This window comes from Neomonachus schauinslandi, chromosome 10 (genome assembly GCF_002201575.2).
Source record: "Neomonachus schauinslandi chromosome 10, ASM220157v2, whole genome shotgun sequence".
Lineage (NCBI taxonomy): Eukaryota > Metazoa > Chordata > Mammalia > Carnivora > Phocidae > Neomonachus > Neomonachus schauinslandi.
Genome location: NC_058412.1, coordinates 57,139,658 through 57,159,137, shown reverse-complemented (window position 1 = coordinate 57,159,137; position 19,480 = coordinate 57,139,658). Strand labels below are relative to the sequence as shown.

Below are 19,480 nucleotides of genomic sequence, written 5' to 3'. Positions count from 1 at the left end.
TGTTGAATCTATAGACCAAGCTGGGAAGAACAGACATGTTGACAATATTGAATCTTCCTATTTACATACATGGAATCTCTCTCCATTTACTTAGATCTTCACCAATTCCTTTCATCAGTTTTGTAGTTATCCTCATATAGATCTTGCACATATTTTGGTAGATTTATACCTAAGTATTTTATTTTCTTTGGTGCTAATGTAGATGTTGCTGTGTTAACTTCAAATTCTAATTGTACATCACTAGCATTCAAGAAAGCAATTCACTTTTGTAATATTAACCTTGTATCCTGCAATCTGGTTATAACTGCTTATTAGTTCCAGAAGTTTCTTTTCTGATTCTTTGGGATTTTCTACATAGACAATCATGATATCTGTGAATAAAGACAGTTTTATTTCTTCCTTCCTAGTGTATATACCTTTTTATTTTCTTGTCTCATTGCATAGTTAGGGTTTCCAGTATGATGTTCAAAAGGAGTGGTGAGAAGGGACATCCTTATCTTGTTCCTGATCTTAGTGGGAAAGCATCTAGCTTCTCATAATTGCAGGTAGATGTTCTTTATCAAGTTGAACTTTCCCTATATTCCTAGTTTGCTGCGAGTTTTTATCATGAATGGGTACTGAGTTTTGTCAAATGTTTCCTCTATATCTACTGATATGAACATTATGATTTTTTCTTCTTTATCTTGTTAATGTATGGATTACACAAATTGCTTTTTGAATATTGGATCAGCCTTGCGTAACTGGAATAAATCCCACTTAGTTATGGTACAGAATTCTTTTCATACATTATTGGGTTTGATTTTCCAATATTTTCTTAAGGATTTTTACATCCATGTTCATGAGAGATAATAGTCTGTAGTTTTCCTTTTTCATAATGTCTTTGTCTAATTTCAGTATTAGGTTAATGCTGCCTAAGAATAAGTTAGAAAGTATCCCCTTTGCTTCTATTTTCTGGAAAAGATCATAAAGAACTGGTATAACTTCTTGCCTAAATGGCTGGTATAATTCACCAGTGAACCCATCTGGCCCTGGTGTTTTCTATTTTGAAAGGTTATTATTGATTCAATTTAATACGTATAGTTTTATTTGGAGTGTCTATTTCTCGTGTAAGTTTTGGGATTATGTCTTCCAAGGAATTGATCTATTTCATCTAGGTTACAGAATTTGTGGGCATAGAGTTGTCCGTAATATTCTTTTATTATCTTTTTAATGTCCGTGAGATCATTAGTGATGTGCCCTCTTTCATTTCTAATATTAGTAATTTAAGCCTTTTTTATTGTTATGTTAATACCCATACATTACATCATTAGTTTTAGATATAGTGTTCCATGATTCATTGTTTGGCATAACACCCAGTGCTCCATGCAGAACGTGCCCTCCTCAATACCCATCACCAGGCTAACCCATCCTCCCACACCCCTCCCCTCTAGAACCCTCAGTTTGTTTTTCAGAGTCCATCATCTCTCATGGTTTGTCTACCCCTCTGATTTCCCCCCCTACATTCTTCCCCTCCTGCTATCCTTTTTTTTTTCTTAACATATATTGCATTATTTGTTTCAGAGGTACAGATCTGAGATTCAACAGTCTTGCACAATTCACAGTGCTTACCAGAGCACATACCCTCCCCAGTGTCTATCACCCAGTCAGCCCATCCCTCCTACCCCACCCCCCACTCCAGCAACCCTCAGTTTGTTTCCTGAGATTAAGAATTCCTCATATCAGTGAGGTCATATGATACATGTCTTTCTCTGTTTGACTTCTTTCGCTCAGCATAATACCCTCCAGTTCCATCCACGTCGTTGCAAATGGCAAGATCTCATTCCTTTTGATGGCTGCATAATATTCCATTGTATATATATATCACATCTTCTTTATCCATTCATCTGTCGATGGACATCTTGGCTCTTTCCACAGTTTGGCTATTGTGCACATTGCTGCTATAAACATCAGGGTGCACGTACCCTTTCGGATCCCTACTTTTGTATCTTTGGGGTAAATACCCAGTAGTGCAATTGCTGGATCATAGGGTAGCTCTATTTTCAACTTTTTGAGGAACCTCCATACTGTTTTCCAGAGTAGCTGCACCAGCTTGCATTCCCACCAACAGTGTAGGAGGGTTCCCCTTTCTCCGCATCCCCGCCAACATCTGTCATTTCCTGACTTGTTAATTTTAGCCATTCTGACTGGTGTGAGGTGGTATCTCATTAAGGCTTTGATTTGGATTTCCCTGATGCCGAGCGATATTGAGCTCTTTTTCATGTGTCTGTTGGCCACTTGGATGTATTCTTTGGAAAAATGTCTGTTCATGTCTTCTGCCCATTTCTTGATTGGATTCTTTGTTCTTTGGGTGTTGAGTTTGCTAAGTTCTTTGTAGATTTTGGATACTAGCCCTTTATCTGATATGTCATTTGCAAATATCTTCTCCCATTCTGTCGGTTGTCTTTTGGTTTTGTTGACTGTTTCCTTTGCTGTGCAAAAGCTTTTTATCTTGATGAAGTCCCAATAGTTCATTTTTGCCCTTGCTTCCCTTGCCTTTGGCGATGTTTCTAGGAAGAAGTTGCTGTGGCTCAGGTCGAAGAGGTTGCTGCCTGTGTTCTCCTTTAGAATTTTGATGGACTCCTGTCTCACATTGAGGTCTTTCAACCATTTGGAGTCTATTTTTGTGTGTGGTGTAAGGAAATGGTCCAGTTTCATTCTTCTGCATGTGGCTATCCAATTTTCCTAACACCATTTGTTGAAGAGACTGTCTTTTTTCCATTGGACATTCCTTCCTGCTTTGTCAAAGATTAGCTGACCATAGAGTTGAGGGTCCATTTCTGGGCTCTCTATTCTGTTCCACTGATCTATGGGTCTGTTTTTGTGCCAGTACCGTACTTTCTTGATGATGACAGCTTTGTAATAGAGCTGGAAGTCCGGAATTGTGATGCCGCCAGCTTTGCTTTTCTTTTTCAACATTCCTCTGGTTATTCAGGGTCTTTTCTGGTTCCATACAAATTTTAGGATGATTTGTTCCATTTCTTTGAAAAAAGTTAATGGTATTTCGATAGGGATTGCATTAAATGTGTAGATTGCTCTAGGTAGCATTGACATCTTCACAATATTTGTTCTTCCAATCCATGAGCATGGAACGTTTTTCCATTTCTTTGTGTCTTCCTCAATTTCTTTCATGAGTATTTTATAGTTTTCTGAGTACAGATCCTTTGCCTCTTTGGTTAGATATGCCTAGGTATCTTATGGTTTTGGGTGCAATTGTAAATGGGATAGACTCCTTAATTTCTCTTTCTTCTGTCTTGTTGTTGCTGTATAGGAATGCCACTGACTTCTGTGCATTGATTTTATATCCTGCCACTTTACTGAATTCCTGTATGAGTTCTAGCAGTTTTGGGGTGGAGTCTTTGGGGTTTTCCACATAAAGTATCATATCATCTGCAAAGAGTGAGAGTTTGACTTCTTCTTTGCCGATTTGGATGCCTTTTATTTCTTTTTGTTGTCTGACTGCTGTGGTGATAGTGGACATCCCTGCCGCGTTCCTGACCTTAGGTGGAAAGCTCTCAGTTTTTCCCCATTGAGAATGATATTCGCTGTATGTTTTTCAGAGATGGCTTTTGTGATATTGAGATATGTACCCTCTATGCCTATACTCTGAAGAGTTTTGATCAAGAAAGGATGCTGTACTTTGTCAAATGCTTTTTCTGCCTCTATTGAGAGGATCATATGATTCTTGTTCAATGTATTGTATCACGTTGATTGATTTGCGGATGTTGAACCAACCTTGCAGCCCAGGGATAAATCCCACTTGGTCGTGGTGAATAATCCTTTTAATGTACTGTTGGATCCTATTGCCTAGTATTTTGGTGAGAATTTTTGCATCCATGCCCATCAGGGATATTGGTCTGTAGTTCTCCTTTTTGATGGGGTCTTTGTCTGGTTTTGGGATCAATGTAATGGTGGCCTCATAAAATGAGTTTGGAAGTTTTCCTTCCATTTCTATTTTTTGGAACAGTTTCAGAAGAATAGGTATTAATTCTTCTTGAAATGTTTGGTAGAATTCCCCTGGGAAGCCATCTGGCCCTGGGCTTTTGTTTTTTGGGAGATTTTTGATGACTGCTTCAATTTCCTTAATGGTTATAGGTCTGTTCAGGTTTTCTATTTCTTCCTGCTTCAGTTTTGGTAGTTGATACATCTCTAGGAATGCATCCATTTCTTCCAGATTATCTAATTTGCTGGCATAGAGTTGCTCATAATATGTTCTTATAATTGTTTGTATTTCTTTGGTGTTGGTTGTGATCTCTCCTCTTTCATTCATGATTTTGTTGATTTGGGTCATTTCTCTTTTCTTTTTGATAAGTCTGGCCAGGGGTTTATCAATCTTGTTAATTCTTTCAAAGAACCAGCTCCTAGTTTCGTTGATCTGTTCTACTGTTCTTTTGGTTTCTATTTCATTGATTTCTGCTCTGATCTTTATTATTTCTCTTCTCCTGCTGGGTTTAGGCTTTATTTGCTGTTCTTTCTCCAGCTCCTTTAGGTGTAGGGTTACACTGTGTACTTGAGACCTTTCTTGTTTCTTGAGAAAGGCTTGTATTGCTATATACTTTCCTCTTAGGACTGCCTTTGCTGCATCCCAAAGATTTTGAATAGTTGTGTTTTCCTTTTCATTGGTTTCCATGAATTGTTTTAATTCTTCTTTAATTTCCTGGTTGACCCATTCATTCCTTAGTAGGATGCTCTTTAGTCTCCATGTATTTGAGTTCTTTCCGACTTTCCTCTTGTGACGAGTTCTAGTTTCAAAGCATTGTGGTCTGAAAATAGGCAGGGAATGATCCCAGTCTTTTGGTACCAGTTGAGACCTGATTTATGACCTAGGATGTGATCAATTCTGGAGAATGTTCCATGGGCACTAGAGAAGAATGTGTATTCTGCTGCTTTGGGATGGAATGTTCTGAATATGTCTATGAAGTCCATTTGGTCCAGTATGTCATTTAAAGTCTTTATTTCCTTGTTGATCTTTTGCTTAGATGATCTGTCCATTTCAGTGAAGGGGGTGTTAAAGTCCCCTACTATTATTGTATTGTTGTCGATGTGTTTCTTTGCTTTTGTTATTAATTGCCTTATATAATTGGCTGCTCCCATGTTAGGGGCATAGACATTTACAACTGTTAGATCTTCTTGTTGGATAGACCCTTTAAGTAGGATATAGTGTCCTTCCTCATCTCTTATTACAGTCTTTGGTTTAAAATCTAATTTGTCTGATATGAGGATTGCCACCCCAGCTTTCTTTTGGTGTCCATTAGCATGGTAAATGGTTTTCCACCCCCTCACTTTCAACCTGGGGGTGTCTTTGGGTCTAAAATGAGTCTCTTGCAGACAGCATATCGATGGGTCTTGTTTTTTAATCCAATCTGATAGCCTGTGTCTTTTGATTGGGGCATTTAGCCCATTTACATTCAGGGTAACTATTGAAAGATAGGAATTTAGTGCCATTATATTGCCTGTAAGGTGACTGTTACTGTATATTGTCTGTGTTCCTTTCTGGTCTATGTTGCTTTTAGGCTCTGTCTTTGCTTAGAGGACCCCTTTCAAGATTTCTTATAGGGCTGGTTTCGTGTTTGCAAATTCCTTTAGTTTCTGTTTGTCCTGGAAGCTTTTTATCTCTCCTTCTATTTTCAATGACAGCCTAGCTGGATATAGTATTCTTGGCTGCATATTTTTCTCATTTAGTGCTCTGAAGATATCATGCCAGTCCTTTCTGGCCTGCCAGGTCTCTGTGGATAGGTCTGTTGCCAATCTAATGTTTCTACCATTGTAAGTTATGTATCTCTTCTCCCGAGCTGCTTTCAGGATTTTCTCTTTGTCTCTGAGACTCGTAAGTTTTACTATTAGATGTTGGGGAGTTGACCTATTTTTATTGATTTTGAGAGGGGTTCTCTGTGCCTCCTGGATTTTGATGCCTGTTTCCTTCCCCAAATTAGGGAAGTTCTCTGCTATAATTTGCTCCATTACACCTTTTGCCCCTCTCTCTCTTTCTTCTTTTTCTGGGATCCCAAATATTCTAATGTTGTTTCGTCTTACGGTATTGTTAAGCCTTCTTTTTTGACCTTGCTAGACAGTTACCAATTTTATTTATCTTCTCAAAGAAGATCTCAATTTCACTGATTTCTGGTCTCATTTTTATTATTTCTTTTCTTCTGTTTTTTGTTTTGTTTTGTTTAGTATGGTTGACACACAATGTTACATTAGTTTCGGGTACACAACATAGTGATTCACAATCTACTTACTTTGGATTTAATTTGTTCTTTTTCTGGCCTCCTGTGGTGAAAACTTAGATTATTAATTTTAGATTTTTTCTTTCCTAATATATGCATTCAATGCTATTAAATTTCCCTCTAAGCAATACTTTCACTAACCCACACATTTTGATAAGTTTCTGCCAACATTTCCTTAACCTCACTGATTCTTTCCTCTGCCATTTCAAGTCTATTGATGAATCCATCAAAAGCATTCCTCATTCGTTAGTGTTTATTTCTAGCATTTCCTTTTGATTCTTTCTTATAGTTTCCATCTCTCTGCTTACATTACCCATCTATTCTTCCATGTTGTCTACCTTTTCCATTGGAGCCCTTAGCATACTAACCATAGTTATGTTAAATTCCCAGTCTGATAATTCCAAAAATGTTGCCATCTGAGTCTCATTCTACTACTTTCTCTCTTTAAACTGGGGGGGGGGGGGGGGTTTTTTTTTTTTTTTTTTTTTTTTTTTTTTTTTTTTTTCTGGGGGGGGGGGGGGGGGGGGGGGTTCTTGTTTTTAGTATTTATTGTGCCTTTTCTTGTTCCATGCCAGATATGATGTACTGGATAAAAGGAACTGAGGTAAACAGGTATTTAGTGTGAGGTTTTATATTTATCTGGCTAGGCATTAGACTGTATTTATTGTTTGCTGTAGCTGTAGGTGTTAGAGGCTAAAATTTCCTCTGGTGTCCTTGTTTTTGTCTCTTTTGCTGCCTTTACAAACTTCTTAAATAAAGTCTGAGACATGCAGTTTTTTTACAGTTGTATTCCCTTATTATTATACAGGTGCCCTATTTATATGGTGGTAAAATGTGGGAGGAGGGGAATCATTCCACAGACCTGTGATTAGGTTGTTGTCTTTTAGTGAGTTTGTGCCCCTGTGCTGTGACCTTCAAAAAGCTTCTAAGTTGTTGATTTTGTTTGTTCAGATTTTTTCTTTCGAAGAGTAGAAGCTTCCAGGTTCCCTACATGCTGAACCAGAAGTATTTTAAGTATTTTTAACTTTTTAAGAAACCACTAAACTGTTTTCCAAAAAGGTTGTACCACTTTAAATTCCCAACAGTGTATGAGAGTTCTAGTTCGCCACCAGGGCTGACAATGGGGTAAGGCAAGCAAGCAGCCACAATATTTAAGATGGCACCTATTCTTAGATCCTGGTGTCCTTCACATTTTACACCTTGGGCACCTCATCGGCCTCATCCTAGTACTGGCCCCGTCCTTCACATCCTTAACAACTGAAAGAGTATGTGTAGACATGCTATTGTTTTTTCCTTAAATATTTGGTAGAAATCAATAGTGATGCCATGTGGACCTGAGTTTTCTTCTTGGAAAGCTGTTTAACATCAATTTCTTTAATAACTAAAAGGCTATTCAAATTATCTATTTCTTCCTGAGAGAGATTTGGTAATTTGTGTCATTCAAGGAATTCGTCAGTTCATCTAACTTGCTGAATTTATTGGCATAAAGTTGTTCATAATATTTCATTATTAGTCTTTTAATTTCTGTAGAATCTGTAGTGATGGCATCACTCTCATTCTTATTATTGGTGATTATGTCTTTTTTCTTCCTGAATCAGTATTGCTAACAATTTGTCCATTTTATTGATCTTCTCAAAGAATCACTTTTAGGTTTCACTGATTTTTCTCTACTGTTTCTCTATTTTCTATTTCACTGATTTTGACTTTGATGTTTCTTTCTTCTGTTTGTTTTAAATTTTTTCTTTTTGTAGCTTTTTAAGGTGAAAGTTGAGGTCACTGATTTGAAACTATTCTTCTTTTCTAATATATGCACTTACTGCTATAAATTATTCCCTAAGTACTGCTTGAGCAGCATGCCATAAATCCCAATATGTCGTGTTTGCATTTCCATTTAGTTCAAACGTGGGGGTTAGGGAGACACCAATACCCCATAATCAAAAATCCAAGTATAACTTTTGACTCCCCAAACACTTAACTACTAATGGCCTACTGTGGACTGGAAGCCTGAACAGTAAAATAAACAATTAATTAACACATATTTTGTATATTATACATATTACATACTATATTCTTAAAGTAAGCTAGAGAAAAGAAAATAATATTAAGGAAATCATAAGGAAGAGAAAATACATTTGCAGTACTATAACTGTATTTATTGAAAAAAATCTGCATATAAGTAGATCTGTGTGGTTCAAACCCATGTTGTTCAAGGGTCAATGGTTCTAATTTCCTTTTCCTCTTTTTTTTTTGGAGCTCAAAGTGGGGCTTGAACTCATGATCAAGACCTGAGCTGAGATTGAGTCAGACACTTAACTGACTGAGCCATCCAGGTGCCTCTCCTTTTCCTCCTTGACCCACATTTTATTTAGAAGTATAAATTTTGGTTTCCAAATATTTGCGGATTTCCCACACACTTTGCTATCAATAATTTCTTTTTTTTTTTTTTTTTTTTAGATTTTATTTATTTATTTGACACAGAGAGAGAGAGCGAGAGCAGGAACACAAGCAGGGGGAGTGGGAGAGGGAGAAGCAGGCTTCCCGCGGAGCAGGGAGCCCAATGCGGGACTCGACCCCAGGACCCTGGGATCATGACCCGAGCCGAAGGCAGACGCTTAACGACTGAGCCACCCAGGTGCCCTGCTGTTAATAATTTCTAATTTAATTCTATTGTGGTCAGAAAATATACTTTGTATGACTTGAAGCCTTTTAAATGTATTGAACATTTGTTTTATGGCCCAGGTTGTAGTCTAGCTTGATAAATGTTCCATGAGCACTTCACGAAAAAATGTATTCTTCTGTGTTGGGTGGAATGTTCTTTCAATGTGTTCTTTCAAGTTAAGTTGGGTTAACTGACAGTGCTGTTTAAGTCTACCTATATTCACTGGTTTTCTATTTGCTTGTTCTATTGTTTATTGAGAGACAAGTATTGAAATCTCCAACCATAATTGTGAATTCATTTATTTCCTCCATAAAGTTCCCAGTTTTTGCTTCATGCATTTTGAAGCTCTGTTTTTACAGACATAAATGTTTAGAAATACTAATCTTCTTGATTAACTTAACACTTTTATCATTATAAAATAAACTTCTTTAGTAACAGTTTTTGCTCTGAAATCTACTTTGATACTAATATAGTCACTCCAGCTTTCTTTTGACTGGTGTCAGCCTGGTGTATCTTTTTCCATCCTTTTAAGTGTTTTGTGTCTCTGTATTTAAAGTGCATGTCTTGGGCGCCTGGGTGGCTCAGTTGGTTGGGTGACTGCCTTCGGCTCAGGTCATGATCCTGGAGTCCCGGGATCGAGTCCCGCATCGGGCTCCCTGCTCGGCAGGGAGTCTGCTTCTCCCTCTGACCTTCCCCCCTCTCATGCTCTCTCTCTATCTCATTGTCTCTCAAATGAATAAATAAAATCTTTAAAAAAATAAATAAATAAAATAAAGTGCATGTCTTATAGATAGCATACAGCTGGGCCTTGCTTCTTCATCCAATCTCACAATCTCTAACTTGTAATTGGAGTGCTTAAACATTTACATTTAATGTACTAATACGGTTAGGTTTAAGTCTATCATCCTGATGTTTATTTTTTGGTCTCATCTATTCTTTGCTCCTTTTTTATCCCTTTTCTATCTTTGTTTAGATTGAGAATTTTTTTTTATTTCATGTTATCTCTTCTGTTGGCTTTTTAGCTGTAATTGTTATTTTAGTGGTTGCTTTAGGGTTTATTGCTTATAACCCTTGTTAGAAATATAAGCTTTATAATGGAGGGAATTGGTATATTGTGGTCTCTCTTGTATCCCTAGTGTTTTGAACAGTGCCTGGCACATGGAAGGCATTCAATAAATATTTGATCAATAAATGGATAAATGGAAAAGCCAAATTGTAGGTTATGAGGCATAAGATTAGAAAAAGAAAGCATACTAAAGCTCATTTACCTAAACATTCAGACAGATGTGATTACTGAAAACAGAACACAAAAACTCTAGACAGCATATAACAATATACATTATATAAAGTAAATAATATTTACAGGTTCTGTACAAAAATATTAGGTAATACTAAAAATGAACCAAATACTGCATAGTACCAATGCCAATAATATAACCATATTTAGCCTATTTCCAAATCATACAAGAACAAAGTAATCAAGTGAAACAAAGTTAGCTAAATGCAAATTAGGTTTGCTAATGAAAAAAGTATAAAAAGGGATATTATAAAAACATAAATAATTATCCCCTATACAAACTTCCAGATGTAATATAAAGTATGGTCACTATAGTTAATAATACTGTATTGAATATTTGAAAGTTGCGAGAATAGATTTTAAAAATCCTCATCACAGGAAGAAAAAAATTCTTGTTAAGTATGTATGGTGATGGATGTTAACTAGCCTTATTATGGTGATCATTTTGCAATATATATATAAATATCAAATAATTATGTTGTACACCTGAAATTATATGTCAATTGAACCTCAGTAAAGAAAAAAATTTTAATATCCCCTTTAAAAATGAGTTTTTTAAGGACCAAAATGGTAACCAAAATTATATTGATAATACTCACTAAAAATCAATAACAAGCCTTCTTAAACTAAGCAATACATTCAGTTCTTGCTCAGAACTGAGTTTAGAGCAAAATATTACGTCTAAAGATATTAAGACTATCTACTAAAGCTAGCATGCTCTATAAATTTTCTGTGGTAAATGAGAGACACAGAAACAGTTCTACTCTGCTCATTTCTTAAACCTCACAAACCATCTGGGTTTTATTGGCCTAAAAAAAACAATTTTCTCCTTGGTAGGTAGGGTGGATTTCATGAGGAATCTCAGCACTACTAGTAAAGTGCAATTCCAAAAAATCACTACAGTAAGAGAAATATATTTACATATATCTAAGAAATGAATTAAATACAACCCAGGACAGTAGCATGTATATAGACAGAAAAGAATACTATAGCCTCATCAAAGACTATTGGTCAAAAATCTACAATAAATCAAACTAAAGATCTTTCTATTCCTTTTGATTAGGTATTACCTGAGAGATTTCCTGTTGATAAACTGTAAAATGTTCCTTGCTGATCTGTGGGAGGTAGAATGAAGGTATGACTTCAGTGTCCACAAAGTCCAATCCCCATGTTTTTGTGAAGAAATCAGATTCTCTTTTTGCTAATCTAGGATCATTTAATGCTGCTGGAAGGTTTACTTTGGAATGATATATAGTCCATCTATGTTGATCTGTAACTAGAGATGGGGCAACACATAAACTATTTGAATCACCTGCAAAAAGTAAACAAGAGAACTCTGTAGACTAAGTTCTACATTTGAAAGTACATCCTAGAAAAATAAAAATGCTTAGTTTTACTCTATACAGAGTAGAAACAACTCTTCTGTACAAACATTTTAACGAAAATCAATCTGATTAATAACCTTCAGCTTTCAGCATCAATTGCCAAGGGAAGGAAAAACATAAATAAAATAAAGAATATGCAAAATTTGAGAGTTATAGTTGCAGTGTGGGGTGGATGGTAAACAAAGTCTTTCATTAATTACTTTCCTTAATGTACAATTTCTCTTTCCTTTTTCAACATCAAAATTCTTCTTCCTTTCTATTGTATATCTTCTATCCTTTAATACTCCAGATTTTTCACAAATACCTTTTTTCTCTTGTATTAAGGCAGACACGCCAGGTTCTAATACCCTTTGGCTTATAAACAGATGGCAGAAATGCTGCTGTGGCATCAACCATAGAGGAAAGAAAAATACATAGTCACTCTTGTTATTCATGGTAGTTTTGTTCTATAAAGTCACTGCAACAATTAGCAAATACTGAACCACTGTTCCTAGGGGAAATACAGGGTTAGGTACCTTCAAGCTCCTGGTCACAACATTTTCATCAACCGACCAATACATAATCTTATTTTGTGTATGTTTCTGTTTAAAGACACCTTATTAAATATATACTGTTCATTCATTAACACTGAACTCATGGCTTATACCACTATAACTCATAACTCATACCTGAATGAATTTTCTTCATAAGACACATACATTGCAGTCTTTTTGTACTTAGAAACACTAGAAAGCTCTCCAGCACTACATTTCGGAGACATTTTAAACAGCAATATCACCAATAAAAATCTCAAAAATGCAAAAAATGTGGCACTAAATAGACCACAGAAAGGACACTTGTTTAGAGCATGAGAGCTAAAACAAGAAGGCAGAGCGTTGTCTTGTTCAACCTTAGCTAGGGACATGTGCATCAGGCAATTCAAATTTTTCATTCCTCTGCATATGGCTGCAAATGACCACAAAAGTACCACAAGTATTGATTTTGGAGTTACAAATAAGTTTTAGGGAGTAGGCAAATTTGCAAACACGGAATTCATAAATAATGAGGCTTTACTATACTGTAACTAAAAAGCTTTAAATCAGTAGTTTCATTTTCAAAACTTTTTTTTTTCAGTTTAGCAAGTAACTTCTTCTATGGAAATGCATGAAAAGAACTATATTCCAATTTCCTAATCAACTTACTTCCAAATTACCTCTTTAGTTTAACACTGTAAAATTTACTCTTTCAGATACAGCTGACCCTTGAAAAACGGAAGGGTTAGAGACACAGACCCTCCCCTCCCTGTGAAGTCAAAAATCCACATATTTAAACTCTCCCCAAACGTTACTGATAGCCTACTATTAACTAGAAGCCCTTCCAAAAACTTAGTCAATTAACACATATTCTGTATGTTATATATATTATATACTGCATTCTTACATGAAAGTAAGCTAGAGGAAAGAAAATGTTACTAAGAAAACCATAAGGAAGAGAAAATACATTTATAGTACTGTATTTATTTAAAAAAAAAAAAAAGCTGCATATAAGTGGGCCCATGCAGTTCAAACCCATGTTGTTCAAGGGTCAAATGTATATGGAATCTGACTACTCATTTAAAGATAATACAAATCCTCAGTAAAAATCCTCAACAACAACAACAACAACAAAGGCATTACCTGTGGGTTCCTTGGGACATACATCTGGCAGTGACTGCACAGGTCGAATGTGTTTTGTTGGGTCTACCTCTTTTTTAAAGAAAACATCACTGCTGCTTCCTTGAGGCACTGGTGAAGAACTGTGGCTTGAAGCCATTGCATAAAATCACCACTCAACTGAAAACAAGTAACAAGTAATAATCAAGCATTTAACACAAATCAAAATTCATCTATAAGTATTATGTATGCCTCAAACTTCCTTTGAAAAAGACACCTTATCCAAAATCCCTCAAGGTATAAGTACACAATTTGAATACTCACTATTAACTGTAAGAGTCACTCATAATATTTAGTTTACTAAGAAAGTTATTTGTCCTTGTTTGAAAAGTATTCTCCCCGAAGTGAAATATCCTTAGTCTTTTATCCAAAGTGGAAATAGATACCAAAGCTGTAACCGATATATATTAAAGATGAAAACATCTATTCATTCAACAAGTATACAGTAATTATGCATTATAGCAAAATGGATAAGTGAATGGGCTTTTGAAGTCTGACTGCCTGGGTTCTTCACTTACCCGCAGTATAATCTTAAGGAAATTTACTTCACCTTTGTGTGCCTTACCTCATCTGTAAAAATGGAGAAGAGATCCCATTTCATAAACATTTTGTAAGATTAAATGGAAGGGATATATGTAAAGCATTTAAAACAATGCTCATCTCAAAGTTAGTGTTCATAAATGTTAGTTATCATTATGATTATTATTACTATGTGGACTGTCACTATATTAAATGATTATAAAAAAAGCAGGATTCTTCAAGGTGCCTACAATTACATTAAGTAATCAAAACAATCCAAACACTAAGGAAAACACAAGTTAACCTATGTCTACATTTTTTAGTAAGTCCTGAAACAATTTGTGGGGCAAAACAACATAATATAGGCTACAGTGTCAGGTAAAACTTTACAAATGAAGCAGTACATAACCTGGATACTGAAGAACACGTATTATCCTATTATTGGAGGGTAGATAATATTATGCTGCAGAGTATATCTATCAAATAGCAGGTATTCAATAAACATTTTTCAACAAAGGAATAAATATAAATAAACATAAACAGAAGTTTATGGCTGAAAGGGAACTTAGAGATCATCTAGTCTAAATGCAAGGCCCTGAAAGACTAGGTGGCTTACAAAGACACGTGTTTTAACCAATTAAAAAAAAAAAAAGAAAAAAAAGCCTCGTAAGGAATTCTGGTGAATGCAATAAGAGTAAGAAATAAAGAGCAGAGACGTAAGGCTAAGAACGGTGACAAAAAGTTCATCTACTCTAACTCCCCTCTAGTTTAGCAGAAAGCTAAAACTTACATTTCCCAGACTTCTTTGAATATCTGTCACAGTCCTCCTAATGCAAAGGAAACACATCCAATTACACCACTCACTGAGACCATAAGAAACAAGCTGTTAAGAAAATGCACAAAGATAAATAACTTTCTCAAGGTCCCTGAACAGAAAGCAAACAATACCATACAAAAAGGTTAAGGGACATGGAATAATCATAAGACGTTGTGGAAACTGACATGGCTAGAGTAAAATGTTTGCATTGGGAAGTACTAACAAATCATCTTTTATTTACATACACACACACACAGAGTATGGCCAAATGAATTAGTCAGGGCCTTGGTTTGCAAGGCATCACTGGCCTGTTGCATTTACATCCATTCACATTAAGTGTATGGTTGTTTCTGTATAAAAGTATCATATATTTGAAAGAGAAAAAATATCTAAAGGATAGGAAATACTGTATAATACATAATCCTGTATAGTAAATGTTAAGTAAGGACAATTCTAAATTTAACATTAAATCTATTTAACTTTTGGCGGCGCCTGGGTGGCTCAGTTGGTTAAGCGACTGCCTTCGGCTCAGGTCATGATCCTGGAGTCCCTGGATCGAGTCCCGCATCGGGCTCCCTGCTCGGCAGGGAGTCTGCTTCTCCCTCTGACCCTCCCCACTCTCATGTGCTCTCTCTCATTCTCTCTCTCAAATAAATAAATAAATCTTTAAAAAAAAAAATCTATTTAACTTTTGTATTAATTTTATCAAATAAAATGGCTAAACTAAAAACATTTTGACATTTTAAAGAGGGAAGCTACAAATATTTGGAAAATCTATTTATGCTGAACACCCACTGCTTGATGTCAGATAAATTAAATATTGATTCCAACAATAGTACACTACTATTTCAATTTATTTTTACCATCATGTCAGCAAGAAGAAATCCTAAGTGCCATCTCAGGAAGCCAGAAATACTTGAGGAGATGGGGACTTAAATAAAAACATTTCTAGACTCCTATAAATTATTTCACTTTCTGGGGGGCGGGGGGAGGTCACCTTATTTATTCCTTAAAGAATGTGAATTGGGAATATATGCTGATTTTTTTTTCCTATACCTCTCCTAATTCTTATGAAAAGAGGGAAAATCTCTAGCTATAAAGAGATTATGTAAAATTAGGGGACTGCCTATATAGGTGAGTCCCAATTTTAAACCATTTGACTCTCCATTTCCTTCAACCATCCTAAGTTTACTAAGATTTCCCGACAGTAAGAACCAAACTTTGTATTTATGACCACATAAGTACGGTGCAGATACTTGGTATGTGCAATCATTGGTAATAAAACATTATGGATTTATTTATAAGGCATGGATGCATAAACAAATACGGCAAATCCCCATGGCCTCCAAACCAAACAATTTCATCAAAAAAATAATCTTTCATTGAAAAGCTAAAGAACAGAAATGATGAAGCATCCTAGCAAGAAAGTTTCAGTGTAACCTAAGAATAGTTCATCTACCCAGAAAAAAAAAAATTAGCAAAAATAAAAACAAAAAACGCAGAATAAGGGAAAAGGAAAGCTCTAAGCACTAAATGCAGGTAACCTCTGATTTTTAATACTTCCACTTGTAACTACATCTAGAAACAAATTTGGAATGTAATCAGTAGTCACCTACGATAAGAATCTATAAGTCACTCTACCATTCTTCACATAATAATCTTTTCATGATTGTAACAATACCATACTCAACTATTATCTTCTCTTGAAGCCTTCTCTGGTTTCTCACACTTAGTTACCCTTTACGTATTTTTTTTAAAGATTTTATTTATTTATGAGAGAGTGAGAGAGAGAGAGAGAGAGAGCACGCATGCTAGCACAAGCCAGTGGGCGGGGGGGGGGGGGGGGCAGAGGGAGAGGAGAAGCAGACTCCCTACTGAGCAGGAAGCCCGATGACATGGGGCTCAATCCCAGACCCTGCGATCATGACTTGAGCCCATGAGCTGAAGGCAAACGCTTAACTGACGGAGCCACCCAGGCGCCTCTATGTATTTCTATTTTGCAATAATCATACTGAAATTTTGGTCTTTATATAGGTCTTCTCTATTAGACTATGAACTTCCTTATGTTTCCATTTTCCTGTGTATTCTATGTTCCTAATGCAATTCCTGGCACACAGACAGTATATAATAAATACTTTAAAGATGAATGAAATCGGTGGTGTGTAGAACAGATCAGAAGAGAGATGTTAGTTAGACAGCTACCAATAATCCTTAAGTGAATAGATAAGAGCATGCAGGGGTATGGGATGATAAGGAAAGAAACACATTCATTACAAAAGAATTTCCAAGGATGAGTAAAATCAGAAGCATGTGACTGTCTTTCTCCTAGCTAAAAATATCTTTTTATGGGGCGCCTGGGTGGCTCAGTCATTAAGCGTCTGCCTTCGGCTCAGGTCATGATCCCAGGATCCTGGGATCGAGTCCCGCATCGGGCTCCCTGCTCAGCAGGGAGTCTGCCTCTCCCTCTTCCTCTGCCTCTCCCCACTGCTCCTGCTCTCTCTCGCTCTCTCTCAAATAAATAAAAAAAAAAAAATCTTTTTATGTTAAAAGTTAGGTTAAAAGCTTCTAAGAAGGATTTGTAAAAAAGGACAAAGGATCAAGTTAAAGGGGCTCTCACTGGCCACATGGGGGACAATTTGAGCACTCAAAAAAAAAAAGCAACCTACTTGAGCATAACCTACTAGATAAATAAAAATTAGCAAATATAGAGTGACACGTAGGGGAAGAGAAAGAGATGAGGAAAAGGGGGTGGAGTGGGATAAAGAAAGGAAATGTCTTCTTTACAAAACAAAGCCAGTAATAAATGTAGAAGGAATGATTCAATTAGAAAATCACCATTTTGTAACCCCAATGTAAAAACCAATTCAGGCAAAAATCATTGATGTATGCTAAAGTTATTAGGTGAAAGGTTGTTCAGAAAGAGAAACTCACCTGGTGCCAAAGTGACCCCCACAGATTACTTAGCAATGCAAAGGGGAAAATATATCTTAAAAATCTGGCTGTCAGTACCTTAACTAAGTCATCAAAACTTGGCATCACTGACAATAGTATGACAACTTAATATTATGTGATTCATGAAATGATGATATAAAATAAACGCCATCACCTATGAAGCATTCTCACCAAAAATGCTTAAACCACTCTAATTAAGCCTCTAGACCAGGGTTAAGCTTTTTGTCCTGTGGATTCCTTGGCAATCTGGTGAAGTCTACGGACCCCTTCCCAGAATAATGTTTATAATGCATAAAATACATTAGAGATTATAATGGACAACTGTACTTAAAACTTTTTAAAATGCAATACAGTAATTTTTTGCTTCTCAATTAATGCAAATCTTAATTTCCAAGCAATAAATGAACATAAATATTTCAAGGTACCTGCAACAAATTAACGTGACATGAAAATATTTGGAATTTCTACTGGTAACAAAGTCACAGGTAGTGTTAAAACCCCTGTGAAGGATTACCTACATTCATAATTAAAGGAAATGCTAAAATCCAGTTAAAGCAGGGTTTCTCCACCATGGCACCACTGCCAGTTTGAGCTGAATAATTGTTTTTGGTTGTTCTCCCCCCATACATTGTAGGATCTTTAGATGTATCCCTGGCCTCTATCCACTTGATGCCAATAGCATCCTCTTCTCCTCCCCCCCACGCATAGTTATGACAACCAAAAATGTGTTCAGACAAAGCCAAACATGCTGGAATGGGAGAAAAGAGGGGAGAGGATAAAATCACCCCAGGTGAGAACCACCAAGTGAAAATAAAGATGATCATCTGATGAATGAACATATGGACTGATCTAAGGTGCTAGTATCAATTCTTAAAATAAGTATTAATAAAGGTTCATTTCTTTTTTTCCTTAGCTAAAAGAAAAGAATAATCCTTAAACTGGGTGAAACCTAACAAAGGACTTTGGACTTGATCCACAAGATTGGTGAGTCATTACAGACTTTAATCTGTCACTCTAGGAGATTATCAGTACAGAGGGCCAAGTACAGAAACTAAGAGGACTTGAACATTTCTGAAGAAATAAAAGAAAGATATAGGGTTCCCTAGGTGGCTCAGTCAGTTAAGCATCTGACCCTTGATTTTGGCTTAGGTCATGATCTCATTTCTTTTTAGGTCATAGGCTCTGCTTCTCTCCTTCTCCCTTTGCCCCCTCCCCACCACCACTGTGCGCATGAGCGTGCCTGTTTTCTCTCTCTCTCTCTCTCTCTCTCTAAATAAATAAATCCTTAAAAAAGAGGGGCAGGGCACCTGGGTAGCTCAGTCAGTTAGGTGTCTGACTGTTGATTTTCGCTGGGGTCATGGTCTCAGGATTGTGGGATCAAGACCCGTGTTGGGCTCCATGCTCATGCACGGAGTCTGCTTAGCATTCTCTTTCTCCCTTTACCTCTGCTCCTCCCCCTACTCATGCTCTTTCTCTCTCTAAAAATAAATACAATCTTTAAAAAGAACAAGAAAAAGAAAAAGAAAGATATAAAGAAAAGCTTGTGATAAAGAAGGAACATAACAAGAAGGTGAGAGAAATACCAATTCAGAATTCACAAATAAAAGGAAAAAAAAAAAACCATCATTTAGGTTTGGCAACTAGGCAGTGACCAGTCACATCAGAAACAATGTGAAGTCCAACAGTGGGGGTGGATGCCAGACTGCAAATGTTGGAGTGGAACCCACAACTATATCATCAACTAATCTTTGACAAAGCAGGAAAGAATATCAAATAGAAAAACGGCAGTCTTTTCAATAAATGGTGTTGGAAAAAGTGGACAGCAACATGCAGAAGAATGAAACTGTACCAATTTCTTACACCATACACAAAAATAAATACAAAATGAAAGACCTAA

General features: G+C 36.2%; 1 protein-coding gene across 4 annotated transcripts in view; it reads right to left on the bottom strand.

Annotated features, from left to right (window-relative positions):
- Positions 1-14,710, bottom strand: part of VPS54 (VPS54 subunit of GARP complex) — an 82,543-nt gene extending 67,833 nt beyond the window's left edge. For 2 of the 4 annotated variants that reach the window (XM_021699141.2, XR_002480835.2), the window contains exons 1-3: positions 14,605-14,694; positions 13,260-13,415; positions 11,290-11,495 (exon numbers count right to left, since the gene is read on the bottom strand). In XM_021699141.2, coding sequence (XP_021554816.1) covers positions 11,290-11,495; positions 13,260-13,395 — 342 coding nt within the window. In that variant the 5' untranslated portion in view covers positions 13,396-13,415; positions 14,605-14,694. Of the gene's footprint in view, positions 1-11,289; positions 11,532-13,259; positions 13,416-14,604 lie in introns of all 4 variants that reach the window. The other 2 variants (XM_021699138.1, XM_044918762.1) reach the window with 2 other exon arrangements.
- Positions 14,711-19,480: the final 4,770 nt, after the last annotated feature.